Here is a 15,420-nt window from a genome sequence, read left to right as displayed (position 1 = left end):
CTCTATCGAGGAAGTTGTGGCGGCCCTGGCGAAGCCTGAGGAGGCTACACCATTGGAGGCAACCTCGGGTCCCAGAGTTTCGCCTGCCACCGCGGAGGGGAGCCTCTTTCAAGCCCATCGAGAAGACCCCAGTGAAGACACCGGCGGAAAAAGAGGGGGGCAGCCGGTGGCCATTGTGGACACGGACACAGCCTCTAAGGAGGAACTGGTTGAAGTCTAGAGGCCCGGTCCCACGGGAGGGATCCCGACGAAGGGGATGACGAGAGCGGCGCCGGCGAGGTTCCTAGTCAACCGTCGCTTCCGGAGCCGCAGGACAACTCCGCGGCCATTTTGTTGGCAATACAATCCTTATGTTCGGAGATGAGGACGAGATTGCTCCTACCACAGACGGAGGAGCCGGAACCAGGCCCGACGGGAAGTCCCCCAAACAAGAGAAGATGGACCCACCCAGCCCTGCCTTTTCAGCCCTCGCGGCCTGCTCAGCCTTTGCCCACGTCCCCCGTACCTGGGGATGACACGGGAACAGACATGGCCACGACGGGTACGGATGACGGCGGCGACGACGGGACGGAGCTCCCATCGCCTCCAACCCGGGCTTCCCCGCCCGACGAGATTGGGTCTTTCCACGCTATGATCGCCTGGGCATCTGAGCTTTTTCAGCTCTGCCCCCGAAGAGAAAGAAGGTTTCCTTTACCAACGGCGCAAGGCCAAGAGGAAGACAGTCCTCGCCGTGCCTCTGCTAGATGATATCTGGGACGAGGGTCTCACCCTTCTCAAGAACCCGTCTTCGACGCCTGCCAAGAGGGATCGCTACGAGAAGAAGTACCGGGTCCCTGACGCGGCACCTTTGAGCCTTAGGGCGCAACCGACCCCTGACTCAGTCGTCTCAGCAGCAGGCAAAAAGAAAGCGGGGGGGCAGCGGCCTCAACGTCTACTTCCCCGCCGGACGGCGAAGGAAAGAAGCTGGATGCAATGGGATGACGAGTTATCTCGTTGGCGGCAACAACGATTAAGGCGGCCAACGTCCTTGCGGTCGTGGCCTGCTACGACACGGAGTTATGGTACAAGATCGCCCCCCTGTTGGACTTCCTACCGGACGACAAGAGGGCTGAGGCCCTGGAGATCTTGCAGGAAGGTGAGGTGGCGTCCGGCCACGCCATTACAGTCGGACATTGCCGAAACCGGTTTCCGCCAGCTAGGCAACAGCGTTTGCCTCAGACGACGAGGGTGGCTCAAGGCGACGGATTTCCGCCAGGACGTACAAGCCAAGGTTTTGGACATGCCGTTCGACGGGAACAACCTGTTTGGGAAAACAGTGGATGAGTCCCTTCAAGCCATCAAGGCAGAGACAGCTAAGGCCCTGGGAGTTCTCCAGCAACGAAGACCGTCCTTTCGGAGCACCGGAGGCAAGCAGGGTGCCTCCAAGGGATTCGACGGTGGCTCCCCTACGTACCGCCAAGCGGGCTCCGCTCCTCGTCACAGGAAGCCTATAGAGGACGAGGCAAGTCGGGTGGATCCCGCCATCGTCGCCAGGGAGGCCAAGGCGGCAAGGGGTCTTCCAAGCAAGATTAAACCGACCATTGTGTCAGGCCCCCACTGAAGCACCCCGGTGGGAGGCTGGCTGGCGAAGTTCGTCAGCGTGTGGGAGTCCATCTCCACCGACCGTTGGGTGCTGGACGCCCTGGCCCAGGGGCACGCCCTCGAATTTCTAAAAAAGTGCCCCCGCATTCCTCCCGTGGCCAGGAAAGAAAACCACGTCCCTCAACTGCTGTTGGAAGTAAGGACGATGCTCAAGAAAGGTGCCATCAAGCTTGTCCAAAAGAGGCTCTGGGGCTCCAGAGTATACTCGAGGTACTTCCTTGTGAAAAAGAAGACCGGAGGGTGGCGACCCATCCTAGACCTGCGACGACTGAACAAGTACATCAAGGCACAGAAGTTCCGGATGGTCACCCTCCAGCACGTGCTGGGACAGCTGGAAGAGGGCGATTTCCTGTCGTCTTTGGATTTGGAGGATGCATACTTTCACATTCCCATTCTAAAAGGACACCGGAAGTTCCTCAGGTTCGTGGTCCAAGGACGGCACTACCAGTTCAAGGCCCTCCCGTTCGGATTGAAGTCGGCACCCAGGGTTTTCACCAAGTGCCTCGCTCCAGTGGCGCACGGCTGCACCTGCAGGGGATCCACGACTACCCCTACCTGGACGATTGGCTCATCCCCGCAAGGACAAGGGAGCTTGCTGTAGAACACACGGCGAAGACCGTCCAGCTGCTCATGGATCTGGGGTTCTCCATCAACTTCCCCAAGTCTCACCTGGTCCCCTCTCAAGTCGCACTGTTTCTGGGAGCCAAGCTCGACAAAGTGGCGCGTCTGGCCTCGCCGTCGGATGAAAGGACAAAGGCCAGCCTAGGCAAGGTGCAGCGTCTGCTGGCCACAGACGTGGCCAGAGTGAGGTCCATCAGGTCCCTCCTCGGGATGATGTCCTCTTGCATTTATCTCGTGCGCCTTTGCAGACTTCAGATGCGCCCTCTACAGGAGTTCTTCGACGCCTGCTGGATTCAAGCGACGGGCAGCTTCAAGGACAGGATCCCTCTCAACGAGACCTTCCGACGAGCGATCCGGTGGTGGGGCACCCGCGCTCATATAGCGGCGGGGACAGACTTTCAGACCCCGGCCCACCAGGCAACGGTGACGACGGATGCCTCCCTGGAGGGGTGGGGAGCCCACACCGAGATCTTCACGCGAGAGGCCTTTGGCTCCCGGAGGAGGAGCCGCTCCACATCAACATCCTGGAGCTCCGGGCAGTGTTCTGGGCTCTCAAGTCCTTTCTCCAGTCCCTCAAGGGCGAGGTGGTGAGGATCTTCACTGACAACACCACCACGATGTTCTACATCCGGAAGCAGGGCGGGACCAGATCCCCGGCCCTATCCAAGGAAGCCCAGGACATGTGGCATTGGGCCGTTGCTCAGGGGATGTTTCTGGGACCGTTTCATCTGGCAGGGATAAAAAACATCATCGCCGACTCACTCAGCAGAGAGCTGCGGTCGTGCCACGAGTGGGAACTACACCAGGATCAATTGGACCGAGACTTTCAGCGATGGGGCAAACCCCAGATCGACCTGTTCGCGACAGCGACGAACTCCAAGTGCCAGAGGTTCGCCAGCAGGTTTCCCCAACCGAGGAGCATGGGCGATGCTTTCTCCTTCCCCTGGAACGGCCTGTTCCTATATGCGTTTCCTCTGTTGCTGTTGCTGCTCCGACTCATCAACCAGCTCAAGAGGTCCCGGTGCAGAATGATCCTCATCGCACCGGCGTGGCTGAGACAGATCGGGTTCCCGGACCTTCTGGACTTGTCAGCGTCCCCACCAGTCAAGCTGTCGACAGACGCAGATCTTCTCTCCAGAGAAGGAGGCGCAATTCTTCATCACGACCCGGAGTCGCTGAATTTGCAAGCCTGGCTCCTGCAGCACTAGAGTTTGGAGGATACAATATCCCAGCCAACTGCAGAGAGGTTCTTGCGAAGGCCAGGGCATCCTCAACTCTCAAGTGCTACGGACATAAGTGGAAGAGGTTCTCGATCTGGTGCCGTGCACAGAAGATTTACCCTCTGCGGATTACGGGCCCTCAAGTATTGCCAAACCTTCTGTCGCCAGCCAAAACGGGACTATCTCATGCTTCAATTAAGATACACCTGGCAGCGATTTCCCGATACACCAGGACTACAGGGCGGTCATCCCTGTGGTCTCATCGCCTGGTTAAGGAATTTATGAAGGGACTGTTTCGATCATTCCTGGCGTGGGGGCTCAACGTGGTGCTGACCAGGCTCATGGGTCTGCCATTCAAGCCATTGCATTCGGCCCCGTTGAAGTTTCTGTCGTGGAAAACAGCGTTCCTGGTGGCCATCACCTCCGCACGACGCATGGGAGAGATCCAGGCTCTATCCTGCAAACCTCCATACCTGACCTTTCACGATACGAGGGTAGTTCTGAGGACGCACCCCTCCTTCATGCCCAAGGTGCCGTCGGACTTCCATCTCAACGAGCCCTTGGTGTTACCAGTCTTTTTCCCGTCGCCTTCGTCGCCGGCCGAGAGGACTTTGCACTCGCTGGATGTAGCTAGCGCGCTGAAGTTCTACGTGGACCGAACAAAGAGTTTTCGGAGGACATCACAGCTGTTTGTGAACTTTGGACCTGTGAACCAAGGGAAGGCTCTCTTGAAGGCTTCCGTTTCCAGATGGCTCTCCGGCTGCATCATGCACTGTCATCGGTTGGCGAACCGACAGTTGCCCGGCCGTCCGAGAGCCCATTCGACCACAGCGATCGCCGCTACTACAGCGTTCTTGTCTGGTGTGCCCCTGCTGGACATCTGCAGGGCTGCTACGTGGAGGTCGATGCACACCTTCACGAGATTCTACTGCGTCGACCGGGATTCCAGGGAGGAGTCCAGGGTCAGCCAAGCAGTGCTGCGCAACCTGTTCACTTAAGGTGAGCCTGGTGAGGATGTACGAAATGCTTAATGTTGAGTTTTAAGTAATGCTTAATGTTGAGCCTTGTCACCTCCCATGGTTGTGCATGTGTGTACTGCTATGTATTCTTATATTCATGAGCATGTGAATCCATGCCAGACCCCATGCTGGAGAAGGAATAAGTTACTTACCTGTAACTGTTGTTCTCCAGCATGGGTCTGGCATGGATTCACATGCGAACCCTCCCTCGTACCCCTATGCGGCTCTTCCCTTGGTCATACTGCCACTTTACGTGCTACCAAATCTGAGGATGGCTGCCAGAGGCGGGGCTTTGGGAGAGGGCAGTCATTGGCCGGGGGCAGTATGACCCAGAGACCAGTGATTGGTTACTACTAAGAAAGACAGATCAGAAACAAAACTGATACTGATTTTTTTCTTTACTGAGGATTCCCGGCCTGACGACGGGGAATATTCATGAGCATGTGAATCCATGCCAGACCCATGCTGGAGAACAACAGTTACAGGTAAGTAACTTGTTCCTTCTCACCGGCATTCCATCACGGTCAGAGTCGGAGTCTTCATCCTGCAACCGCGAATCTTCATCGAGGATCCGGATACCATTCTTCATAGTCGGCCTGCACTTACAAGGAAACAAGAACACAAAAGGTTAGAACTCATATGCATATCGAACGCACGGCCGCATCATACAAGAGACTAGATTTCCCTTATAAAGACCAATTTACCTGTCACTGTTGAAACTCCATCAGCCTCTAAGATCTTCCGGCCTCTCTTCGGTCCCGATTTACTTCTCCGTACCTATGGAAATGGAATGAGACATTGCAAGAATAATTATTAGACGAAATACAGACAGTCTAATCGAACAATATTCATAACAAAAGACTTATCTTCTAAGTGGATTGGTCGCACCTGGTCTGGATCAACACTCCCCCGGACCAGTGAATTAACTTGGTCTGTTCTACGCGCCCCTGCTAGGATAAGCAGGACGGATAGCTCATCATTGCAAAACTACAGGTGAGCTTATATGGGAAAGCGCTTGCACACCGTATTTCGGCACGAAAGTGTTGGTGGAAGTCACAATATCCCCACTCCATTTTCATTGCCTCTCCTCATCACTCAGGGGCAACACCCATCTCCCGAGCCGCAGGTCCAACCACTTTCCGAAGGAGAAGGCAATTCCGAGGAGTCAAGTCAAGGGAGGGCTCCAACCATGCCCCAACTCCCCCGCGGAGACCAGGTGAGCGTAACAATGGATCCATGTTTGGTTCAGTGAGCGGTTGGGAACTGACTGGGGAAGCTTGGTTGGAGCTTTGCGACCCTTCCATGCCATTCGCAGTAGTGAAGGCGTCCACCGGATTTTTCTTGTTGCCCCTTGCGCCTCTTTTCATGACAATGTTCAGTGGCCGTCGCTCTTTGTGTATTTCAGGGAGAGTGTTTGCCCACAGTAGTTGTTGCTTATTCTGACAATTATGGTGGGTTTGATAAGTGCACGGTTGGGCGGCCTCATTGGCTGACCGGCTCTTGGTAGGGTTTTGCACCCCGCGGGTTCTATCCGCTATGGATATGCCCCAGGACAGTATCTTGAGCGTTTCCACACAATTCATTTATACCTGGGCTTTTGTCTACCTTACGCCTAGGGCCCAACAGCTGTGGGTCAGGACTGGCATTGTGTTTGCCTCGGTGTGGAGGGTGTAGCTACAGTACAGGTGCGTTAATGGCAAAGCCTTCTGCTATGCCTGAGCCAGGCGCACACTTGTTGGGACGGATAAGTTTGTATGAGGTATTGGCACCAGGGATTATTAACCACTTGCCTGCGGTACTTAGTTATTTCAGCGTGTTGTCTATTCCTGTGCTATGCTACTCCCCTGTGCAGCAATTTATGGTTGTCGGGTCACTCCGGTCCCGTCTTCAGGACCGCTTCACCAGCACAGAGCTCAAACTCCAAGGAGGAGCTCATGGGGCTGGCTGGCCCCTGCCGACACAAGATTACGTTTCTGGGCTGGCCTGATCTGCCCGGGATGGAAGGTTACTTCCCCCCACCTTCAGGGCTTACGGGTGGTGTGGGGCGGCGCCAGTCCCGATCGTTCCACTGGGTGTACGGACATTAACTAAGCCCTGGCAGAGAGAGTGAAGCAAGGGGAGTCTGCGGCGCTGGGCGGTTCGCACGTAGTTATGCTGGGGTTCTAGAGACTCACAGTTTCGGGCCGCTGCTGCGCTTATATGTATATGGGTCCCTCCTGCATGTCAGACAGGGAAACTACCTTCTATGACGGGGTCTGATCAGCTTTGCCGCTCCCCCTTCCTCTGCTTTTCAGGCAAATGCCTGTGCAGGTTTATAGGGTCAGGCCCAGGTTTGTAGGATTGGCTGTTGTGCTTGGACTCTCACACCGCCTGCTGTTGAAGGGGCCGGGGCATGCTCCGAGGAGGTTGTTGTTATGGCGCGCAGAGCGCCCTCTGGAATGTCTGCTGCCCGCTTCGACTCTGCCGCACAGCTGTCTTCCTCGGGTTAGGTGTCCCGCAGTCTTCCATCACTGGCGGCTCGCTGGGCCTGTATTTCTTGTGCGCCAACAAAAATGGCCGCCTGAATTGTGACCTCCGTAACCCTAAACATCCTGCTAATGAAATGCTGCGGAGTGAAGCTATTATCGCCAAACCAAGGACAGGGCTGCATTTGGAACCTGACAAGGCACCATCCGTGAAGATTTGGCCGAAAACCAGGCCTAGCACTCGCCATATATATTGGTGCTTACATCACATACAGCGTGGTGGGTGTAGAGGCACCAAGTGGAACTGATGGGGAACTGTGCTGCTGCCCCTGGTGGCGAAGAAGTCTCTGTAGACAGCTTGCGCTGGAGATTTCCTTGATGAGGAATATCCATGAGAAAGAACATTACTGAGAGGTGAAGTCATTTGTTCTTTTTACTTATCTGCTAGCTGTAGCCAAAACATGTTATGGGGAACTATGACACTTCCTACCCCCGACCCCCTTCATTTACCTACCTGCATCTTAAACTCCTTTAAGACTATGGAACACTTACCTGATAAAGGAGGACTGCTGACGTTTGTAAAAATATAAGGCAGGTGGTATGCGATATGTTTTGATTGGCTTCTCTTTTTCATTTTACTTGTTAGTGTTGTTGCATTATTTTATTGAACTGCTTTCTGTTGTGTCTAGTATAACACGTTGACACTCACTTGAGATTACCAAATGTGTATATAAGTGCATATGTTTTGTGCTATATATTATTTTACCTGCTTATTGTGTTAAGCTCTAATAAATAGTTTATATTTTCTACATCTGTTTGGAAGTCTATTTCTTGGCTGTCTCTAAATGTTGTTAACTGTACTTAAATACCAGCCCCATATGTCCTTAATCGTCCATACTATTGAGCCTATGTTACTATGTGAGAGTTTAGTTAGACCAAGTGTGAAAAACCCTTTCTTCCCAACTTAGTTGGCCTCTCAAAGTCCTCCCTGTGGGCTGGTTCTGAAGGTTCGTCCTAACAACCAATGAGCCGCAGGTCCATAAGAAACAGCCGGATGAGGACCATTCTTTGGATGCTGCCTGGAAGGACCAGAAGAAGAAACTCTGCAAGAGGCCCCGCTCCTTGAGTGGCACTTCAATGTGGGCTCTCTTCATCTCTTTTTGCTGATTTTTTAATCTGCCCAGTCTTTTTGTTGGAAAGTAAAGCCCTCAGCTTCACTTCCCTTGTTTTGTGTTTTGCTCATTGTTATGGGGAACTGACTAGTCCTTCAGAGTTCCGGTACTGAGAAACTTTGGAACTCTTTGTATTCATGTAAGACAAGATGGTGGCAGCTGTAACATTTTTAGGGCCTTGGACTGTCTGGTCCCAGTCCGAATCCCTTTGTGCCAAAGAGTCTGCTGCTGGGTGGATGTGAAACCAGTAGTTGTAGAGGAGCAGGTAGACGTTATTCTTCCAGTTCCTGCCCCCTCACCGCCATCATATTGGAACAGTCGGAGAAAAGCAATAAATGGGATCCCCATTGTTCCCATACCGCATCGAGTGTATGAGAGATGGTATGCACTCAGCCATTCCATACAGAATGTATCCTCGCACTGAAAGTATGGACGGATGGTGCATAGAAGAATGCTATATGGAAGGATGTCGCCTGCTAAGATGTCAGAATGCGTCATTGAATCTTATGGATGTACGTTAAAGTGAAATCTGACGAGGACAAAGTGATGTCATAAAGAAGAGATATGATGATTCCAAGATGGCCGCCGCTTAGAGGAGACGCATCTCCTCGTCTTCTGTCTGGCCCGAAAATTGAAAGGAGTAGGAAAAGCAGCTTCAACCGCTTAAGAGCCCTTAATCTCAGGCACAGCATCCTAATTTCTGTCAAGGGAGAAGCACTACATGAGGAACCGAATTGCAAAGGTCTCTGCCTGTGGAGAAACTGCGCCGGAGTAAAGCACGCCAAACGGACGCTGTGGTCTCCCGCCATCTGGAAGCAGCGTTGGAGAGAACGGAGATGTAGCTCAGCGCGAAAGATGCAGAGGTAATCGGATGAAGCGATCCCTGTTGGGCTGTGGTTCTGGACAGCGAGGATCCGAGCAGACGAAATTGTAAACCTAACGCTGTGGAGCGATGTGTGAGTCGAGGACTCCTCACCCTAGTGGACTCCGGTGTGGGAAAGGGCACGTGAGCTCCAACAGGGCCATTGGATCACACCAAGTGGGTGTCCTACGGGGAGCAGTTGTCCACACCTATAGCGGTTAAGGCTCATATCTGCCTCTACCTACGTAAAGACAGAGACCAGCGGCACTGGTGCGTGGCTTAAGTCGGCAGAGAAAATGCCCGCCCTAAAGTGATCGCAGGGAGAGGAGTGCTTGATCTGTGCTAGACGGGAGCCTCTCTGCAACATAAACACCCCCTCACCCCTCCGAAACCCACTGCTAGCCGGCACGTAGAGGCCCTCGATCCAGGGGGAAGGCTCAGAGAAATGTGGCTGATGTGCGACAGTGCTTACACACCTGAGACCTCATCCAGCAGCAGCCCTGAATCAGCCTGGTAAGAAGGGAACTTCGGGCTTGTCGCGCCATATCACTGCACACATGCAGAGCACCCCAGTGGGGGTAGTGTTGACTGTCGCTCCCGACCCAAGCTAAAGGAACAAACTCATCCCAGGCTGCTGAAGATTAGTGGGGGGAGTGGGGCTGAGAAGGAGGATACACTGCTTGGCAGCTGCTGCTAAGCGCCCTAGGTGAACTGAAGCATATTTGCCTGAAAGTTGCACCGGACAGAGCTGCAATACCACCTGAAGGCCATCACAGCAGGCACTGTCCTTGAAAGGCAAGGTAACTATAGGATTCTAGAATACTCAATAGTACCCTGGTAACAGGCGATGAATCATGCATTCCCCAGCGGAGCTCATATAGCAGAATCAGGAAAGCACTAAGAAGCAACGAGTGTGGGACAGAGGAGGGGGAAGTTCTACCCCAAATAATCTACCCCAGAAATCTCACGCATAAGCAGCATCGCAGCGCAGAATAAACTGGAAAATTATTGTTGAAGCAAACGGGTTAACAGCTCTAAAGCAGGCGGCAGCAGTACCTAGAGATAGGAGAAAACCTGATCTGCAGAGTCTCCATTGTGCCCTGCGACTCGCTGGCGGAAGATAAATATCATAGAAAATGTGTCATCCTGACGGAACCACGAGATTGCCTGAACACAGAGGGCAGTAATGCAAACCCAAATGCACTCTATGATGATTGGCTGGCTGACTGTCCGGCAAGGACAGCCACCCTGCTGGCTGACTGACAGCTGGCTGGAATGAAAGGGAGGGAACTGTATAAAAGGCGAGCCTTTTGGCTTGGAAGGAAGAGTTGACCACTGGAAGAAAGAACCGCAGAAGAACTTGGAGAGGATGCCTGCTGCAACTCTTGGACTGTTGGTTTGCCTAGTGAAGCCCTGCTGCAGTACCAAAACGCCATGTTCGCATCGACAGAGAAGCCCCTGCAAGGACGACTTCTCACCTTGAGTTGGTGGGACCAATCAACTCCAAAATAAGCCGCCTGGACATCCATCTTGGAGTTGGTTGAATTTCCACAGAGTTGCTGCTGGAAACCGTAGAGCCAGGGAGAGGAACACCAGTTTGTGTGCGTTGCTTTTAAGTTGGCGAAGAGCGCCAGGAAGATCCTACAGACTCCCAGGAAGCAGGACTGACCAAGCCTAAGTCCCCTCAAGAGTGTGGGACCCCAGAAGCAAGGAAAGTCCATCTCGACAGCCAGTAACCACGGTGTTGCTATTTGCGGTAGACATGAGGAGCTGAAACACTGAACAGCCACTGAAAGTGAAGTTTGCCGGTTGCAAGTTTTGACCATCCCAGTGCACTGCAGGAGTTCATTTTAAAGGTACTGTGCAAAGTCTAAGAGAACTTACCTCTTGCTGTAGAGTTGCTTGCATCTTCTACTACTCCGAAGTCTAACAGCTTGTGGTCCTACATTGATTCATCTTTTTCTTCAAAGACTTCTGAAACATTGTGCAAAGACTTTTCTCCTTACCTTCAAAGAAGTGCTTCAGCCCATATAGACTCTTGCCTATTGACTTTGGCTTAGCCTGTTTTAACTGAATGACTCTTATTGGGGGATCTGAAACTATTAGCCTGCTTAAGAAATATTTGTTATACCTTGTTTGCTCTAATAATCGTTTCCCTTTTTGTTTGCTCTTAACTAAATCTGAATGCCAACAGTAATACATTAATGTCAACAGCACCCTAGCATTTAAAGTCACCTGTCGGTGTAGGTCTCTGCTGTATGCCATCCCAAATGGTTATTTATTGATTCTGAATTTAAGAGAGTGTATCGTTTTGAAGTATATTTGTGTGGTGTTTTACAGTGCTCCTTTCTGAAGAAGGCTTATATTAACTGACTGGTAAATAAATTAATAATTGTTTTATCAAGAAACCCTGTGTGTAAGCGTCTGCGTGAATGCTTGTCACTGTGAACCTATGTGTAACTCCCCTACAGCTCACATTGATCCCTCTTGAGATAAGCCTGGCTACTCGTCCACACTACCAACCTGTGTAGTACAGACTTGTACCAAAGGTTGGGTTACTACTGCCAGGAGGTCTGGGTTGTTGTAGTGCACCCTAAGGGTACTGCATACAATGATTGCCCAACAACGCATATTGGTGTATAAGACCTCTATGTAATCAAGCTGATGTGTGAGTGTGCATGCATCAGTCCGATGTCTGCCAGTTTGCCCTGCTTTATTAAATTGATAATCAAGTAGTACTTTGCCATATTCTTTGAGTCTGTCTGATTATTTGGTCTGAAATCATTATTGTAATTCCATCTAGCACAAAAGACGCTTCAAGGTGCTAAATCACAAGTTGTCCCTGATTGGACAACTAGTGGCTGTTTGAATGTGGCAAATCCTTTGCATTGGGGGGTTTGGACTGTCTTCAAGCTCAGAATCTGGATAAGCCAAAAATCCTATCGCAAAAAGCAGCCTCCTGACGACCTGGGGACGACTTCTGCAGCAGACCAGCATCCTCTCCAGCCCTGCTCCTTTGCAAGATCTCAGAAGGCCAACATTGGTGCTTCGGCACTTCGTCTAGTGCAGCCAACTAGTCTTGATGCTTACCCGAGGTTGCATGACTCAAGACCCTTCAGAGGTGTCATTGGACTGCCCGATTGACTGACCAGCTCCCCCATGAGCTACCCTGCTACAAGTCGTCTCCTTCCAAAATGTCAGCTTCCTAGCATCAAGGGAACCTGTCCTGGAGCTGCTTCTATGACTGCAAATGGAAGATTACCTGTCGTCGCCTTCAAAGGGCGACTGTCACTGGAACGCGCCTTCCTCCACATGAAGTGTCCTGAAGAGGTCTGCATTTTAAGTCTTCATTTTTTCATCCTCTGGTGTTGCATCTTAATGTTGGACCTGACCAGAAGAAGCTCTCGACCCTGGGAATCCCTCACCAAACAAAGGACGTAAGATCGTTTACCCAGTGACCCCCAGATGATCCATTGTGTGACCTGGGAAAATCAGAGTGTGGGGAGGGTAAGTAAACAAAACTATTCCTGACATGCCCTTGACCCCGCCCTCCATAGGTAAACATTGGGTGCAAAGCCCTTTGTCTCCTAACTCCCTCTTTCCTTACCTTTTGGCCGTCAAGTATCCTACCGCTGGGCCAGCCGTGAGACTGGACGAGAGAGGAGAACGAACTGACCTCTCTTTGGACAAATAGTTATTCCACTTTTCAATACTTTTGAACTATTTGACATCACAAGAAGCCCATTGGATCTTTTCAGAGAATACCTTACCTGGAAAACCTCTTCTTGCGACCTTTGACTTTTGGGCACTAGGCCCCGTACATGTTAGGGTTGGACTTCTTAAGTAAAGGAAATTGTATTTGTGATTTGTTCTAATATTTTTTACCTGGATCTGAATTACTTACCTGGTTAAATTATTGACTGATGCAGTGTAAGTAAACCTCTTGGTGAATGTGTATATTTGTGATATATGGTTTTGTGTGATACCTGCTAGTTTCATTTCTTAGTGTGTTCTCAAAGGCCTAATAACTGTATTTTTGCTGAACTATTGTTTTTCTGTGCAAACTCATTGAGGCCCTACACCACTCTCACTCACTCCTAAAATTAATCCTTGACTGCTCACCCACAATACCTTGATACTAGAGCACATTCTCTGGAGCTAGGGACAGGGATCCCCCAACTCCCTGACACCACACCACTGATCGATTTGGCCTGGTACTGGTAAGAGGCACAGATGGCTCAAAACATTAAACACATTTCGTCCCTCTCGATTTGGCCGTTCCTTCTGCTGCCATATTGGTGTGTAGAGAAAGAAAGTTCAATCCATTCTAATCTCACTCATTCCTGGCCAAAATTGCTGGCTACCATTTAAGGCTAAAAATCATTTGAAGATTAGCTGCTTTGCTGACAAATCTGTGATTGTCCAGCATTGCTTTAATATTATGCCAAGAAATTCATGTAGCCTCGAAAAGAACGGTCTCTCAGCCGCATTAGGCAGTCTCTCACCTGAATAGTTGTAGGTCAAGAAATTCATGTACCTATAACCAAGCCTTTTTTGTAACCCTACTGTGCTTCGGGAACTCTCTACCTGTTCACCTTCGGCTTGCACCCATCTTATGTTCCACTGCAAGCTCAAAACCATTCTATTTCTGAAGGCAACCAGGTCTTAGTTGGTGACTGTATGGTTGACAGGGCTATCCTTTGCCCCTATAGCAGGTTTCCTGTGCAATTATTGTCTTTTTTAGTGGTTCAATAAATGGTATATTTTTAATGGCTGGTTTCTTTTTACAAATTCCTTCATTTATAACTCCTAGACTTAATTTTATTTTTACTTAAAATGTTAAATGAACATCTATGCACAAATGAATAAACTGAATGAATTATATGTGTTTGTTTGTATATGTTTTATCTTTTGTAGGCCTCTGTTTAATCTCTGCATATTTTGTTAGTGTTTCATTTAACTGAATACGATTTTCTCTAAATGCTAGCATAAAGTGGAAAGGGAGTGGACTCTTCAACTCCTGGTGGATGGTTTGCAAGACAATACTTGTTATGAGCTGTACGATTATCAAAGAATTTTTCAAATCCTCCTGACTTTCTACAACGGCCCGTTGTGTGTTGAGTCCAATCAGGTAACATTAATCCGTGTTCCCTACTGTAAAGTATAAACGTTAGTTTAGCATCTGAGAGTCCTAATTCTGTTATAAAGCTAGTGCAAATCGTGCATTTGTTTCCACAATGTTTTCTTGTTTAGATATGTGTGCTCCAAAAACCAGAATGGAAAATATTTAACAATTCACAATACTACTCTAAATACAGATGAATGAGCCTTTTGAAAACATGTATGTCCAGGGCATACATTATTTTTCTGAAATTGATTAGTAGAACTTGCGAATTACAATGCTCTTGATTAGCAAACAAACCCATTTCATTAGCAATGTTGTACTAATATTTTTAAAGTCGCCAGAAGTTATTTGTACCCAACACATAAAATTAGCAACATTACAGCAGTTTTGTGTACCGCTAAAGTAAGACATTAGTGAGGCGAGTCAGTCCTTGCTGATTCTTTAAAATTCTACTAGACCTGCGGGTCGAGTAGCTTAGTTTACTTACTCGACCTAAGAGAAATGCACTCGACCCGTGGCAACAGGTGACAACAAATTTAAATGGGCTTTCTGTAAAATGGTTCATGTCACCACAAACCCACTTTCTATGGCACACTACTGCTATCCAGAGGTCAGCCATGCACAGTGATACTTTTCTTTAAAATTGACTGCAAACAAAGTAAATGTTAAATGTTTCAAACATCCCCTGAATGGTACTCGGCCTTCATGAAATCTACTCGACTATATGGCAAAAAGACTTTGGATGAATGTCGGTAAAAATAAATAGATATGATAAAAAAAAGGCTTTGAATACAGCTCTCTCCCGCAGGTGCATATATATAATGCAATCATAATCATAGTGAAAAGCGGCCTCTAGAGGCTAACTACAGTGTATGGTAGTACGGTAGATCTGTATATGTGCAGACTGGATGGAATTATTGATCACTACTTTGTATAAACATCAAGTTGGCTTTATATATTCATTATGTAAGAGGAAAGAAAGTAACAGACTAAGCCGAGTGGCGGCATAGCAGACCGAAAACTGTGGAAACTAAGCAGAATATTGTAGTTTGCGGCCGTCTTACTTTCAGGGTGGCTGGTAGAAAGTAACAGGGTGATGAGATAGAATGCCAAGGAGTATGGGATCAGCTCATGGATGGAGCACCCATTGCATAGATGTACGAAACTGAACTAGGTTTGCATTTGGCCTTGTGATCATGTGTATTTTGAAAAGTGTTCACTCGTCAATATATTGCATCTTCCCCAACAAAGTTTAATATAGTTGACACTGAGATTTAGATATACTAAACTTTACT

The 15,420-nt window shown here is 49.7% G+C and overlaps 1 protein-coding gene across 1 annotated transcript in view; it reads left to right on the top strand.

The window, feature by feature from the left end:
* URB1 (URB1 ribosome biogenesis homolog) overlaps positions 1-15,420 on the top strand; it is a 2,274,827-nt gene that overhangs the window by 1,919,831 nt on the left and 339,576 nt on the right. The window contains exon 34 of the mRNA XM_069636341.1: positions 13,988-14,131. Within this exon, the coding sequence (XP_069492442.1) occupies positions 13,988-14,131 (144 nt within the window). The remainder of the gene's footprint in view (positions 1-13,987; positions 14,132-15,420) is intronic.

This window comes from Ambystoma mexicanum, chromosome 7p (assembly GCF_040938575.1).
Source record: "Ambystoma mexicanum isolate Mex_15411 chromosome 7p, UKY_AmexF1_1, whole genome shotgun sequence".
NCBI classification, from domain to species: domain Eukaryota; kingdom Metazoa; phylum Chordata; class Amphibia; order Caudata; family Ambystomatidae; genus Ambystoma; species Ambystoma mexicanum.
This window is presented reverse-complemented; position numbering and strand designations above follow the sequence as displayed.